Below are 13,750 nucleotides of genomic sequence, written 5' to 3'. Positions count from 1 at the left end.
TATATTTGTTTCTTACAAGGCATAGTGATACACAGAAAATAGGCAACTTTCTTGTTTGTTTAAGCCTCTTGTGCGTACATTTTCCTACACATCTAGTGTTTGTAATCCCTCTGCGTGTGTTATATATCTCGTATGAAGTTCTTTTAATCATTGATGTGTTGAATTCACAAGAAAGCCTGAGTTTGTGAGTCTGTTGGCCAAGTAGACCTACCTGAGTCTGATTCTCGTGAGTGAGTCTGAGTGAGCCCGAGTAGAGTTTCAGCGAGTCTGAGTCCAGATAAACCCGGCTAAGTAAAATTCTGGCGAGTCTCAATGGACTCGGTTGAGTAGCATTCTGGAGAGTTTGAGTTGAGTGAGCGCTAAGCAAAAATATAATTTGTGAGTGGGTCTGAGTGAGTTCCGTTTATTTTGCTGACCTGTGCTCTTCGACACTGTCATTTTATGCTGTGCTGCGCAAAATCAGTTTGGAACTTTATTGGCTTTATGCCTATACACAAGCTTACGCCGTTTCATCCAGTAAGCACATGCAAACTTGTTAGGTGTTTGTGGTAGTTGCTGGCTGATCACCTGCAGACCTAAACTTTGCTTCACGTGTGTGGTTGTCATTCCAGCCCATGCTCGTGACCTCATGCCTCATCTCCGACGTAGTTTGCATGTGGGTAGGAACACATCAAAGGCAAGATTCAAGCAGCAGCTTGCCACTGGCCACCCCCGGTTGCACCCCTAACATAACTAGCGCCACTTTGTCGAGAATCCGCAGTAAAAGTTGCAGCTTGGTGTTGGAGTTGGCCAAACTCGGTTTATTTTATTTCTTTATTTTATTTATTTACAGTACACCCTGCAGCGCCGAAGCATTATAGCAGGGGAGTGGGTACAACATAAAGTGACTAGCACGAGAATATAATCACACAAAAGGGAGGGATGTCAAAGGAGCAATGCATCAAGGTAAAAATAAGTACATGAAAAAAGTAAATGAGAAACAGTACAAGAAAAACAGTATAAGAAAAAAGTTCATTCAGCCTGCAGTCATTGGTTTGGAAGACGATTGCAATTACAAATCATTGATTAGTCTTAAAAATGCCTCTCGGGGAGCACTCACAACTTCGACTGGCAACTTATTCCATTCAGAAATACTGCGGGGAAAGAAAGAAAACTTCATATAGTTTGTTTTGCAGGAAATTTCACGTATTTTGAAACTGTGGTCTCTTCTGTTTGAGATATAGTGTGGTGCTTTAAGGTATTTTAGCTTGTCAATGCCTGTCGCGTCAGTGTATATTGCGTGCAGAAGTTTCAGTCGGTGCTTCTGGCGTCTTATCTGTAGCGGCTCTAGTCCGATGTGTTTCTTTATTGCTCTTATGCTTGCGTGTCTGGAGTACTGCTTTGATATAAACCTGGCAGCGCGGTTTTGTATGCCTTCTAACTTACAATCAGGTACCGCTGGTGGGGATCCCACAAGGCGGTGGCATATTCTAATTGCGGCCTTACCAGTGACTTATATGCTATGGTTTTAAGAATCTCAGGGGCAGTTCTAAGGGTTCGTATAAGTAGGCTAAGCATTTTCCCGGCTTTCCTGACTTTCATATCAATATGGCTGGAAAAGGACAGATCAGCAGTTAGATGAACACCTAAGTATTTAATTTCGTTAACGTTCCTGAGCATGGAATCTCCCAGTTTCTAAGTAGGTTTATTAGTGATTTTAGATTTAGTGAATGTTACCTGGTAACATTTATCAGTATTCAGGCTAAGTTCCCAGTTTTGACACCAGGAGGCTATGCTGTTGAGGTCCTGCTGGAGTACGTCTATATCATGTTGATTGCGAATGGATCTGTAAACAACGCAGTCATCTGCGAAAAGTCTAATTTGTGAGGAAATGTATGAAGCGATGTCATTGATGTAAATTAAGAACAGCAGCGGCCCCAGCACCGAGCCTTGCGGCACTCCAGAAGTGACTTGGGCAAAACTAGAATTCTTGCCTCCTATAACTACGCATTGTATTCTGTCGTTCAGGTAGTCTTCAATAACCTTCATGACTTTCGCATCCAAATTAAGAGTGCTCATTTTATGTATTAACAGATCATGTGATACGGAGTCAAAGGCTTTGCGATAATCGAGAAAGACTGCATCTGTATGTATTCTTCTTTCAGCACTATCTGCAAGCTCATGAAATAGTTCTATCAGCTGAGTGGTACAGCTCACGCCTTTGCGAAAACCGTGCTGATTTGGAAAGAAAAAATTGTTTCCTTCTAAGTGCCTTATGATATTGCTATAAAGAATGTGCTCAAAGATTTTACATATGGAACAAAGTGAAATTGGCCTGTAGTTAGATACGGATGACTTGGAACCGCTTTTAAACACTGGAACTATATGGGCTTTTTTCCAATCTTTAGGGAGCACGCCACTTTCGAGGGTTTTGCAGAATATTATTTTTAAGTATTGAGATATAATGAATGAACAGGCTTTGAGTATCCTCGGAGAGATTCCGTCTGGTCCAATTGCTTTGGCTTCGTTAATGGAGTTGAGACAGTTCCTGATACCCTCCAATGTGATAGTAATTGGAAGTATTACGTTTGGCACACTGTATGTAGTGTTGGGAAAAGTATTTCTATGTTTCATTTTTAGAAATACTGATTTAAAGTAGTTGTTAAAACAGTCCGCTTTAGCGTTGCTTTCAGATATCTGGATTCCATTGTGAAGAATACTTGGAATACCTGTACTCTCCTTCCGCGTCTTTCTTAGATAACTCCAAAATGCTTTTGGATTTATCTTGATGGAATCAGCTAGTCCGGAGAAGTACATGTCCTTGGCGGTATCGATAGCCTCGATATATTCTGTGTGTAACTCTTGTAGACGGCGCTCATGTTCCTCTGATGGGTTCTTTTTATATTTTTGATAAGCATGAGTCCTTCGCTTTATCTTCCTTTTAACCTCATAAGTCATCCAGGGTTTGTCTACTTTTGCTTTGTCTGAGACGTATTTGAATGGTACATGTTTTTCAGTCAATGATGACAGCACGCATTTAAAAGAATTCCACTTAACGTTCACACCTTCGGATGAGTGTTGTGAAAAAGCCTGAAACGCTGCTTCCAAACCAAGACTGATTTCATTAAAATTTGCCCTAGAGTAGTCATACACTTTGCGAGTTTCATGGGTAGCAGGAATTATTTGTGGAAGAGTAAGCATTGCAGTGACAATTTTGTGATCACTAATACCAGGTGAAACACAGACGTCATGAACAACGCTCGGATCATTGCAGAATAGTAGGTCAAGAATGTTATTTCCACGTGTACCGTTCATCACGTATTGATCAAACCCATATTTGCAAACCATATCAAAAAATGCTGAACAGGTTTCGTTTGTACGCATGCTCTTATCCCAGTTTAAGTTTGGAAAATTGAAGTCACCTGCTAGCACAATTTGATTATCGGGAAGCGAGGCCAGTGTATCATCCAGTGATGTGATAACTTGTGGTCGTGCGCTGGGTGGACGATAAACTACGCCCAAAGCTATCGTTCCTTTATCAGGAGTGCAGAGCCTGCACCAAAGTGATTCATGATCGCTGGTTTCCACATCTATTGCGGTACACTGCAAGAATTCCTTAGCTAAGATAAATACTCCGCCGCCCCTAGAGTTCTTGTCTTTTCTAAAGACTTGATATGTTGAAGGAAACACTTCACTGTCTCTTATTGAGTCATCTAGCCACGATTCGGTAGCAAAAACGATATCTGGATTCGTCATCTGGAGTAGGGCATAGAACTCATCAACTTTGTTTTTAATGCTTTGGCAGTTTATTAAGAGAACAGAGCATTTCGAATTTTGGGGCTTTCTATTGCTTAAGACTGGTCATTTCTTATTTAGTTTTTTTACTGATTGGGTGTCTTCATCCCACACGAACGCCTCTCCATTTATAATTAGTTTATCGTATGCCAAGAACACCTTGTCTTTACCATTAAGTTTTCTTGGTTTACCAACAGCCCAGAGCTTCTGACGAATTTCTCTGACACGCCTAGAGTAGTCCCGTGAGATTACATAATCAGTCCCTTTTAGTTTATTGCCGTTGCTTAGGATCAGTTCAATATCCTTGTATAATGCAAAGTTTGTGATAATCGGTCGTTTACGCCCAAGAGTATGTTTGGGCCCTCTGGAGTATGTATGGGCCCTCTGGATCATCCCTACGGTTACCTTTAACGTGTCCTGGCAAAGATTCCTGACAAGGTTTTCCGAAGTTTTTGCCAGCTTTCACGTGGTTCATTGTCTTCGAAGCCGTAAACAATTAGGTTCATCCTTCTGCTGTTGTTTTCTAAGTGATCTATTTGTTTTTCTGTCGTATCTGCGTTTCCAAACCGTTTTGCCATACCGCTATTCGCACTAACAGTCTCGCGTTCTATGCCCTCGAGGATAGCTATCCTTGACTCTAGGGAATCTAACCTTGCTATGAAGTCACCCATTGTATTTTCTAGCTGATTTTGTCTTTCTAGAATATCACTTAGTCTACTAAGAATTGTTGTTTGACCCTCTTGCAAACTTTGAAGGATAGCAGCCGTACCAGACCCAGGACCGGGGTTTTCTTCAATGTCACCCGACAGCAACAACAATTTCGTGAAAAGCGCATTCAGCGACGTAACTAAATCGCACATCTTTTGTGGGAAAGGCAGCAGCAGCAAAAAGCGATCACAATGGTTCACAATGGTTACCATATTTACACGATTGTAAGTCGACCCCCGCCCCCATATCGCGTGACCGAAAAAAAAAAATTAATAGAGCATACCCGAGGGCGCATTCGATAACGAAAATTTATTAGTAGCTGACATGGTCACTGGACTACTCGTCTTCACTAGTGCTGCCATCGTCATCGTTGCTGTGGTCCCACAGCGCGTCGCGGTCCAGCGAAATTTCAAATTTGGCAAACGACCGCACCAGGACATCTTGCAGAACAGCAGCCCACGCCAAATGCACCCAACCACACGCAGCCGTCAGGGAGGCTCTTTTGATAGGTCCAGTTGGCGTAATTTCGCAGCCTTCTGCCGCCAGCCACTCGTTGTACTCACGGCGGAGCAGAACCTTAAAATTAAAGCAAAGGTCCGGGCTTGTTTCATGACCATGTCGCACTTCACTGGCAGGGACCGATCACGCATTTCAGCGGCGTACGCTGCAAGCTTAGCCTACAGCTACGGAAAGCGTCCAGACTTTGGCACGTGGGAAATTTCTCACTTGTCGTCACAGGTGAAAATTTCGCTTCGCTGCAGTCGCCACTCTCGCACCAACCGTTTAGAAACATCGAAATTGCGGCCCGCTGTGCAGTGATTTGTTTCTTCGGCGTAAAGAATGGCAGCCCTCTTGAACGCTGCTGTGAACGAGTGCCGAACGATTAGTGGGCCTGGAGCACTCATGACGACTGGGGAAGCATAGAAGTAGCACGTAGCCGGCAGTCAAGTGGAACGTGTCAAACCAATACCATGCCAATACCAATGCCTTCAAACAGAGAAAGAGAAACCAGCGAGCGGTGTCTGCTCTTCCATGAACTACCGATACTCCCCGCAAGCGCCGCCGTTCTGAGGGTGCCGCCGCAAATGCTAACAGCGGCGCTTCCATCAACTATCGACACCCCCCTCCCCCATGAATGTTGCATGCACTGTAAAACTCTCAAAAATGTTGAAAAACCCTTCCGAAAGTGAACAAACACACGGGATAGCGAAAACATACGGGTAGGGCCATAGAGAAACCAAAATTCTAACTACGTTGTAGCTCCCGTTGGTATCGCTTTTTATTTGGTGGGGCCATGTTTCAGTTTCGATTGTAAGTCGACCCCCCAACTTCAGACTTCCAAATTTAAAAAAAGGGGGTCGACTTACAACAGTGTAAATACGGTTATATGGCACTAGGAAAGCCGAAAAATAGCTTCACCGAAAGTGAGGTCACATGCAACAACCTGAATGGCAGCAACTGTGCTCTCGGCCACCATATTTGTAGTCATGTTGCTCCATTCCTGTCCCAGCATTACTAGCCATAAAGACTCAATCAATCAGTCAATCAATACTTGCCCTTCTCCATTTACTGACCTCACAGGTTTTGGCAGTGGCTGGGACTTGATCCTGCCAGCAGGCTGGGGTCGGCCATTTTGGATCGCTCTAGTTTATCGGGGAGCCCGTGCATCTGGCCTCAGGGAGCTGCGGAGCCTGTCGCTGGAAATGGGCCTGCCCTGCTTTCCCTTCGACCACCCAGACACGGCAGCCACCCAGCAATCTGAAGAGGATCACCGCCGGGAGCTCATGGCCAAGCACCTCAGGTAAGCAGCATAACTCGAGACTTGTGTATGCCCTCATCATTGACGTTGGTGTGGTCATCTTTCTCTCTGTTTCTTTTTCTTTCTTCCAAGTGCACTGCTTCACCAAAAATAACTCAGCGGTTGTTTGATGGAGCAAAATTGCACCATAAAAGTTGCGCTGGAGAAAAAAATGGAGCAATTCGTCACTGGGTTTTCTCCAACAAATTCTTTGGCATCCTTTGGGGTTTATCTGCTGCCTAACCTTACTTCAAAGCTGCAACTTCTCAGCCAAGGTATTATAAAAGCATTCAAGGTAGGACGCAGACGACTGCTGCAGAGGCTTTTAATGCACGTTTGGCTGGAAGTTGAATTTCTTCAGAGCGGGCTCTGTGGTGGCAGACGGTGGCTTTGCCTGCCTCAATGACAAGTTTCATGGGCTCCGTGCATTCCCAGCCACAGTCTTGGATAGGGCAACAGCGAGGGATTTTGTCAGTGCTGACAATGTTGTGGAAGCCATAGTGAATCGCAATAGTGCAGAGATTGCAGCTGACATCGCCAATGCTGAGGAAGCATCCACCATCTTTCGTTGCTGTTGTGGCGCAGTGGAAGGTACTGGCCTGCTTTCTTTAGATGGCATGAAGCAGCTTGAGAATGGTTTAATGAATTTTATGGTGGAGAAGAAAAAGCAAGGTAAGCTTACAGACTTCTTTTATGCCAGGTAAAGTGCGATGGTTATCGCGCTGCATCTTCGTATTTTGCAGGCTTTTGAAAAACAGATCTGTAAGTTCCTGAAGGAGGCAAACGCGTAGCACATCAGAAACAGGACAAAAGAACACAGACGACACACACATTTGGCAGCAAACGGGTGTGTTTCTGTCTTCTTTTTTTGTCCTGCTTCTGATGCGCTATGCTTTTTGCCTACTTCATGACATACCAACAAGCCCAACGTCCAACTTCTGTAAGTTCCTGCTTGTCAGAACCTCTGGAAACTGTCTGAGATGGGCATAGTTTTCATCTAAACTTCAGATAGGCAAATTTTATGTTTCGAACAATTGATAAATCGAAATATTTGGTGATTGTATTCAAGTTTGATATATGTATAGGGGATTGACTGTATGTGTCCTTCATATCGACATGGGTACTGCCAACTGAGCCACTTTTTAATTTTATTCACGTGCTGATAACAAAAAGAAATAATTTTTTTTTTTGGCATACACGCATCATGGAAAGTGCTGCCTGGCAATTTTATTACCGTATTTATTAGGCCGATAGTTTTTTTCTTCTTTTTTTCAAGTAATCATATACCAAACTCTAGGGTTCGCTTAGATTCCAGAATTTAAAAAAACATGCCAGTTTGTATTGAAGATGATAAATAGGGTGCATAGCTAGTGCCATGTAGGAATGTCAGTATCACAGTCGCGCCAGTAGCCAACTGAAGTACATGAACGTTGTTGTCATTTGGACCTGTGTCGTATCGGCATGTGGCATGGGGTTATCATAATGGCACCAAACAAGCGATGCCACAAACAAAAAGTTGTGCTAGCCGCAGAGGCATTGTCAAATGTTCAAGCCGGGTGAGAGTTCAGTATCAATGAGAAAAACGTCCGTCGTTGGAGGGGGCAACAGGAGGTGCTTTTTGCGTGTGCCGCAATGAGGAGGTTACAGCGACAAGGAAGATAAGCACGACATCACAGAGACGAGCTGTTCACAGAGATAACGCCGTGTTTCGACACATACGAGCCGTGCCGCACTGTCTGCACATGAGTGCGCGTGCGGACGCGAGCTTGCACGCGTATGGGGCTAGCAGCGATGATGATGTAGAGTGAGCTCGACATGTTCCTATTAAATAAATACTGTTTTCATTTTGTGCACGCTGTCTTCATCTTTTTGTTCTTCTTACATTTGAGATAAGTTTTTAACATTTTTTCTGACCTCGGACATTCAGGAGTTGGCTTAGAATTGGGGCCGGCCTAGATTCAAGTAAATATGGTACATCTTCCTGCAGAATAATTTCGATTTGCTACCTCTTTGCACTGCTCTCTAGGCACATTTTTATACTCCTGCTGGAGCCTGTGAGGCTTTTTACATAAATAAATGAATAAATATGTGTGGTGCCCTCTCTGTGTAGCCCTCTCACTCAAAGCAAGCTGTAGTGCCCAACAGAAATGGTTGGCCATATCACTGTTGCGGCTGTTTCAACAGGGGGTTCAAATCCACGCCATCCCGATGGCCATGTCTGGGTGACAGAAGCTGATCTCGAAGGCCATGCTTTTGCTCACTCCATGTGTCGGAAGTAATTGCGGAACCAGACACATGTCGTAGACACCTTGTTCGGGACAGCCACTATTGCAGATTAATTGTGTGGCCTTTCCACTTGCTATTTTATTACGACCTAGTTGGTGTTTGGCATAAAATAATCGTTGCTAACTTAAAAATATAGGTTGCAGTCTTGTTTGCATTTAGCATTCCTCTAATGGAACATTTCCCAGGTTCAGGCCTTGCAAAGAAACAGCTGCAGCGCAATTGCACAGTGACAATTGCTCCTGCAAAGTATTGATCCAATGTTTGCTGCGAGAGCATCTGAAAAATTCACACAAAACGCTGGCACGCTCTTCTCCACAAAGCAGTCACCCGGTCCCAAACAATATGACGTCACGCTACTCATCGCTGCCAAGTACGAGGTTGCGGGATCAAATTCGGGCCAATGTGGCTGTATTCCGATGGGGGCGAAATGCATACTTGCCAACCCTCCTGAATCGCTCGGGAGATTCCCGATTTTTTACTGAACTTTCCGATTGTACGATCACTGTCTTATATCTCCCGAAAAGTTGTCTCTATTCGCGCAATAATGGTTTTTGCGAAACCGGCACTGCGAAATCTAAAGCCACATCGTAATCGTCAGCATCACCAACAACTGCCGCACTAGCGCCATCGGTATCATCGACTAAGCAGCTGACTACGGTGCCTTGTAAGCCAACCAGAGCCAGAGCCAATGTAGCTCTTGACTTTCATGCAGGCCTTCCTCCATGGTGCATCTTGTTGCTGCTGCTTGTGTGTATGATTAGTGTTCGCTAGGCTGTTTGTATGTGGTGCACCATATAAAGTTACAATCCTCGTGTGCTTGATGCCATGGTGCTATCAAAGCCCAAGAAAAGGTATCTGCAAAAGTTTTTGCGATCTTATACTTCTGAATTTTCGTGCTTTTTGACATCAAGAAAAGGAGAATCTTATGCATTTTGTACAACGTGTGGATGTGACGTCAGCACACGGTGGCAAAGGCGACTTGAAACTGCAAATTTCCACGGCGCACCGCTGAGCAGCAAGATAACATAGTGAACTTTCTCCGGAACAACTGTGACGACAGTGTCATACATGGGGAGTGCCTGTTTACGGGACTCCTCGTCAAACACAACCTACCCTTAGTGTCAGCGACCACATTGGGCCTCTTCTATGGAAAATGTTTCCGAAATGCGGCGAGGCGAAGCGTTACGGATGTCGACGCAGCTCTGTAACACAACTCGGAAGAATGCGGAGGTGGCCAACCTGAAATTTATTTCAGAGGCATCGCTCTCGAGTCTTCGTTTTTTTATTCAGAGTTTCCCTCAGCTGCTGCCCCAAGATTCCAATGAATCTGCTGAAGACTTAAGATGCTCTCAAAGCTGAGTTTGCCACACTACAGGTGTACAGTCTTCAAGAGCACATTCTCAATGAAGAAAGGTGCAACGTGCAGTGGTCTATGGTTGGAAGAATGAAAAACACTGATGGAAAACATGTTTCACTGAGTTGCTAAGGTAATGCTCGATTTACTTGTAATACCGCATAGCAAGGCAGAGTGTGAGAGGATTTTAGCACAGCTTGAAAAACTAGGACCGAATTCTGCTCATCAATGTGCAACACAACCCTTCAACACCTGCTGCTAGTGAAGGGCCGTCAGTCTGGACCATGTTTTGAGCAAAACTACTCTGACAAATTTTGGAAGTGAGCAAAGCCTCCTACTGCAAGGTCCCTGCAAAAGAACTCATCGAACACTGCCCCCCCCCCCCCCCCCCCCCGTTGGCGTGAATAAAAAGTATCCTGACTTTTTATCTCGCCAGGTTGGCAGGTATGGAAATGCAAAAGCGCCCATGTACATTGGGTGGTCCAAATAAGCTCACAATTTAATTAATTTATTTATTTTGTTGCACACTAAACAACCTCTGGAGTTCCCCATTATGATATCATAGATCTGCCACGTAAAACTCTATCTTTTAATTTTGATGATGCAAGCTCATGGTGGTCTTGTGTCGCACACAACGCCACCTGCAGTGCAGCAATACCAGCAGCAGTGCTCATGTGAAATGCAGAAGGTGCAGAACTGTCTCTGAAAATGTACCATGCAACAAGAAGGTGGGTGCCACGGACCTGGGGGGCTTTTAGCACAAAGGAGAAAGAGTTGCCCTCGGCTTCGACATGGGTGAAGGCAGGTGAATAATTTTGCTTGCAGGAGGTAGTTGAGGCAATGGGGGAGAGCCTCTGCTCTGGCAAGGGTCTCAGCTGCTCTCGCCATTGCTTTATGACACTTTGCTTCTATCTCTGCTGCTGCTTTAAACATCATTGTGGTGTAATGCTTCGTGGATGGCCGTACTCCTATTGTATATAATTAAAATTTCTGACAAGGCCCGATGAGGGTCCTTTTAACCCTCACCGTGCCGTGCCTGAGTATACAATCAGTGACCGATTATTTGGACAACCTGTGGCACCGCCACTAGCCCTATAGATATAATGCATAAGGACAACCAAAGTTTCGAACACTTTACACCACATCGTGCAGTAATGTGGACTCTGACGGCATGACCGTGTGCTAATTTGGCCACCAAGTCAAGGAAAAAAGTATATTTTTGTTTTGCGATGTCTTTGGCATTATCATCGATGAGAGTTCAGCGCACACATTGACTGTACTTTTGTCTATTTGTAACGACAGCATGACAGTGATTCAGATACGGGCCACAATTTAGTAGTTATAATTTCCTTTCAATTCTGTGCCATTCTCTTATCATCCACTGTTCATGACTGGCTGATTCTGTAGATAAGGGGAGCGGAGATTTGCTCTGACCACTTATGACGTGCGAAAAGTGTGAAAAGGAATATGGCATAAGAGACACTGCTAGAAAATCGCAGTCACGGAATTCCTAGGCCTAGGGCAAGCATATGTGCATGCAGAAACACGCGTTGACAAACTTGGGATGTATTGGTGGAAATCACTTTAAAAAAGATACCTTCATTTTCGTGATAGTATGCATGACTAGCACTGGACACGTCGATGGGCTGGAGCGTTTCTGTCCTGTGATAAAACAGCGTGCTTTGCACTGTGCCAAGAATAACGTTGCTCTTAGGCGCTGACGTGTCTTGCACTAGCCATGCAAAAGGTAGCATGCTTAGCATTGTGCCAAGGAGACTGTCACATATTATAGTGACGATTTAAAACACTGCAGCAAAACTGTGAGTAACTTTACTCTTTATTGGGCAAACCTGTGCCTGCAAAAGCAAGTTACACTCAAACCACAACGGCAGCGGCGAACACAGTTGGCAATCGTCGAAATCTGATCTTGTGGTCGATTGCATCAGCTTTTATACATGAGTCATCAAAAGTTCCATAGTAATCACTGGTGCCTGCGTGTCTTTCAGAAAGTACAGTCAAACCCACTTATAAAAATATTGAAGTGCCACAAAAATTTCATTGTTGTAACCAATAATTGTTATAACCGGGTTGCATGAAAAAATCAAAATGGGGGGATGGCAGAGCTGATGTGAGAAAACTAATGGTGGGGAGGCCAGTGCCCCTCCCCACCACCTTCCTCCATCCGGCTTCTGATTGTGTTCACTTGTTGAACTGCTTCCCGGGCACTCCAATCACGTGAAACAAGCTGCGGCTGTCTGCGTTAAAGAATGGCACTGCTTAACAACTGCAAAGGGGTGTCACGGGTGGCAAGCGGTATGTGAGCACTGCCAAGGCATCATTTTGGTGGGCCCAAAGGGGGCATTTTAAACATTGCAAGAAGGCTGCTGTGGCAGCCTGTCAGCTTGAGAAATCCAGAAGAAATGCTGAGGAGAGATTGCCACAAGCATCTCGCCACGTACTTCCCACTGGCTTGCACAAGAAAACCCTACGTTCTTCAGCCTTGCATGCTTTATGTGAAGCTTTCCAACATCCTTCTTCAAGGCATCCACGTGCTCCACGTAGTGCAGCGGAAGGTTCCTCGCAAGAACGAGACTTTGGAGTGACTGAATCATCTGCCGGGTCTCCTGTGAGGGCAACATTCGGTGTAGGATTCGTCGGACGATCTCGCTGCTGCCACCATTTGTTAGAGTGGTCGGACGAACTACGAGCTGTAGGCCGATCTCACCGCTGCCATTCAGATGTAAAATTTGGCAGTTGTAGCTGTAGGAAAGAGCTTGACTCTTGGTCGGGACTTAGGAGAGCAGGATTTATTTACATGTTATTTGCAGTTGAACATGAGACACATCGACAGTCTGGCGTGACTCCCAAATGGAGCCCGCAGCGAGCATACAGCAAACAGCTTACGAGCACACAGCTCACGAGTACATTTCGAGCACGACGATGAGCACACTCTAGCAGCCGACAATCGCTGCTTATAAGCACTCCGCTAGACTTCATAGTTCGACGTCATTGTAGACCCACCTTTTTGGAGGAGACGGGCTCTCGACTTGGAGAAGGAGGAGGGCTCACACACACGCACACACACACACACACACATAGGTGCAATGGTCCGGAGCCGACGTCAGAGGGGCTTCGTAGAACTCTGAGCCGTCCCGGGTAGCGCGCCCGCGTAGCACATTGTCTTGCATCTTGGTCGGCGCGTGGGAAGGAGCCCTCGTTGGCGTTCCCGCGGCAACTCCTCCACTCATAACAGAACAGGGCGGCGTTGTCATGTTGCGCACAAAGCCTGCTTCGTCGAACTCGGAGCCGTCCCGGGTGGCGCGCCCGGGTAGCACATTGTCTGGTGTCTCGAAAAGCGCATGGGGAGGTTCCGCCAATTACCTCCCCTCGAGAACTCCCCTGAGCTGACCCCTCGCCACGTGGCTGCCGGTGATCCGCAGTTCTCTGAAGTGCGCCACCGTCCCGGTTGGATCGGAACACGTGTAGCAGGCTGAAATAGCTGCAGGCCGATCCTAACATCGGGCAGCCTGCCCTACCGCTTCATCGCTTCCGTCGTCGCCATCGCTATCTGGTGCAAGCATATTTGCAACGATCGCATTATCGGTTAGAAGCACTTAGTTTTCATGTCTATAGCCGTGCACTTTCTTTTCGTCAACATCATGCTTTGCTGATGATCAGCGGGCAGATCAACTATCTTCCCTTTTGGTGGCTAGTCAAACGAGGCTGAGAAACTGCATGGCCAGGAACGATTTCGACGCAACCAAGAAAGACGAATGCGAACGGTTAAGCTGTTTGTAGAACTGTGCTGAATGAGGAGCCAGCGAGCAACA

The 13,750-nt window shown here is 45.5% G+C and overlaps 1 protein-coding gene across 1 annotated transcript in view; it reads left to right on the top strand.

Moving 5' to 3' along the window:
- The window catches only part of Pop1 (POP1 ribonuclease P/MRP subunit), a 60,234-nt gene that overhangs the window by 38,314 nt on the left and 8,170 nt on the right, over positions 1-13,750 (top strand). Inside the window, exon 9 of the mRNA XM_050176365.3 lies at positions 6,064-6,283. Coding sequence (XP_050032322.2) covers positions 6,064-6,283 — 220 coding nt within the window. The remainder of the gene's footprint in view (positions 1-6,063; positions 6,284-13,750) is intronic.

Source organism: Dermacentor andersoni, chromosome 9 (genome assembly GCF_023375885.2).
Source record: "Dermacentor andersoni chromosome 9, qqDerAnde1_hic_scaffold, whole genome shotgun sequence".
In the NCBI taxonomy this organism is placed as follows: Eukaryota; Metazoa; Arthropoda; class Arachnida; order Ixodida; family Ixodidae; genus Dermacentor; species Dermacentor andersoni.
This window is presented reverse-complemented; position numbering and strand designations above follow the sequence as displayed.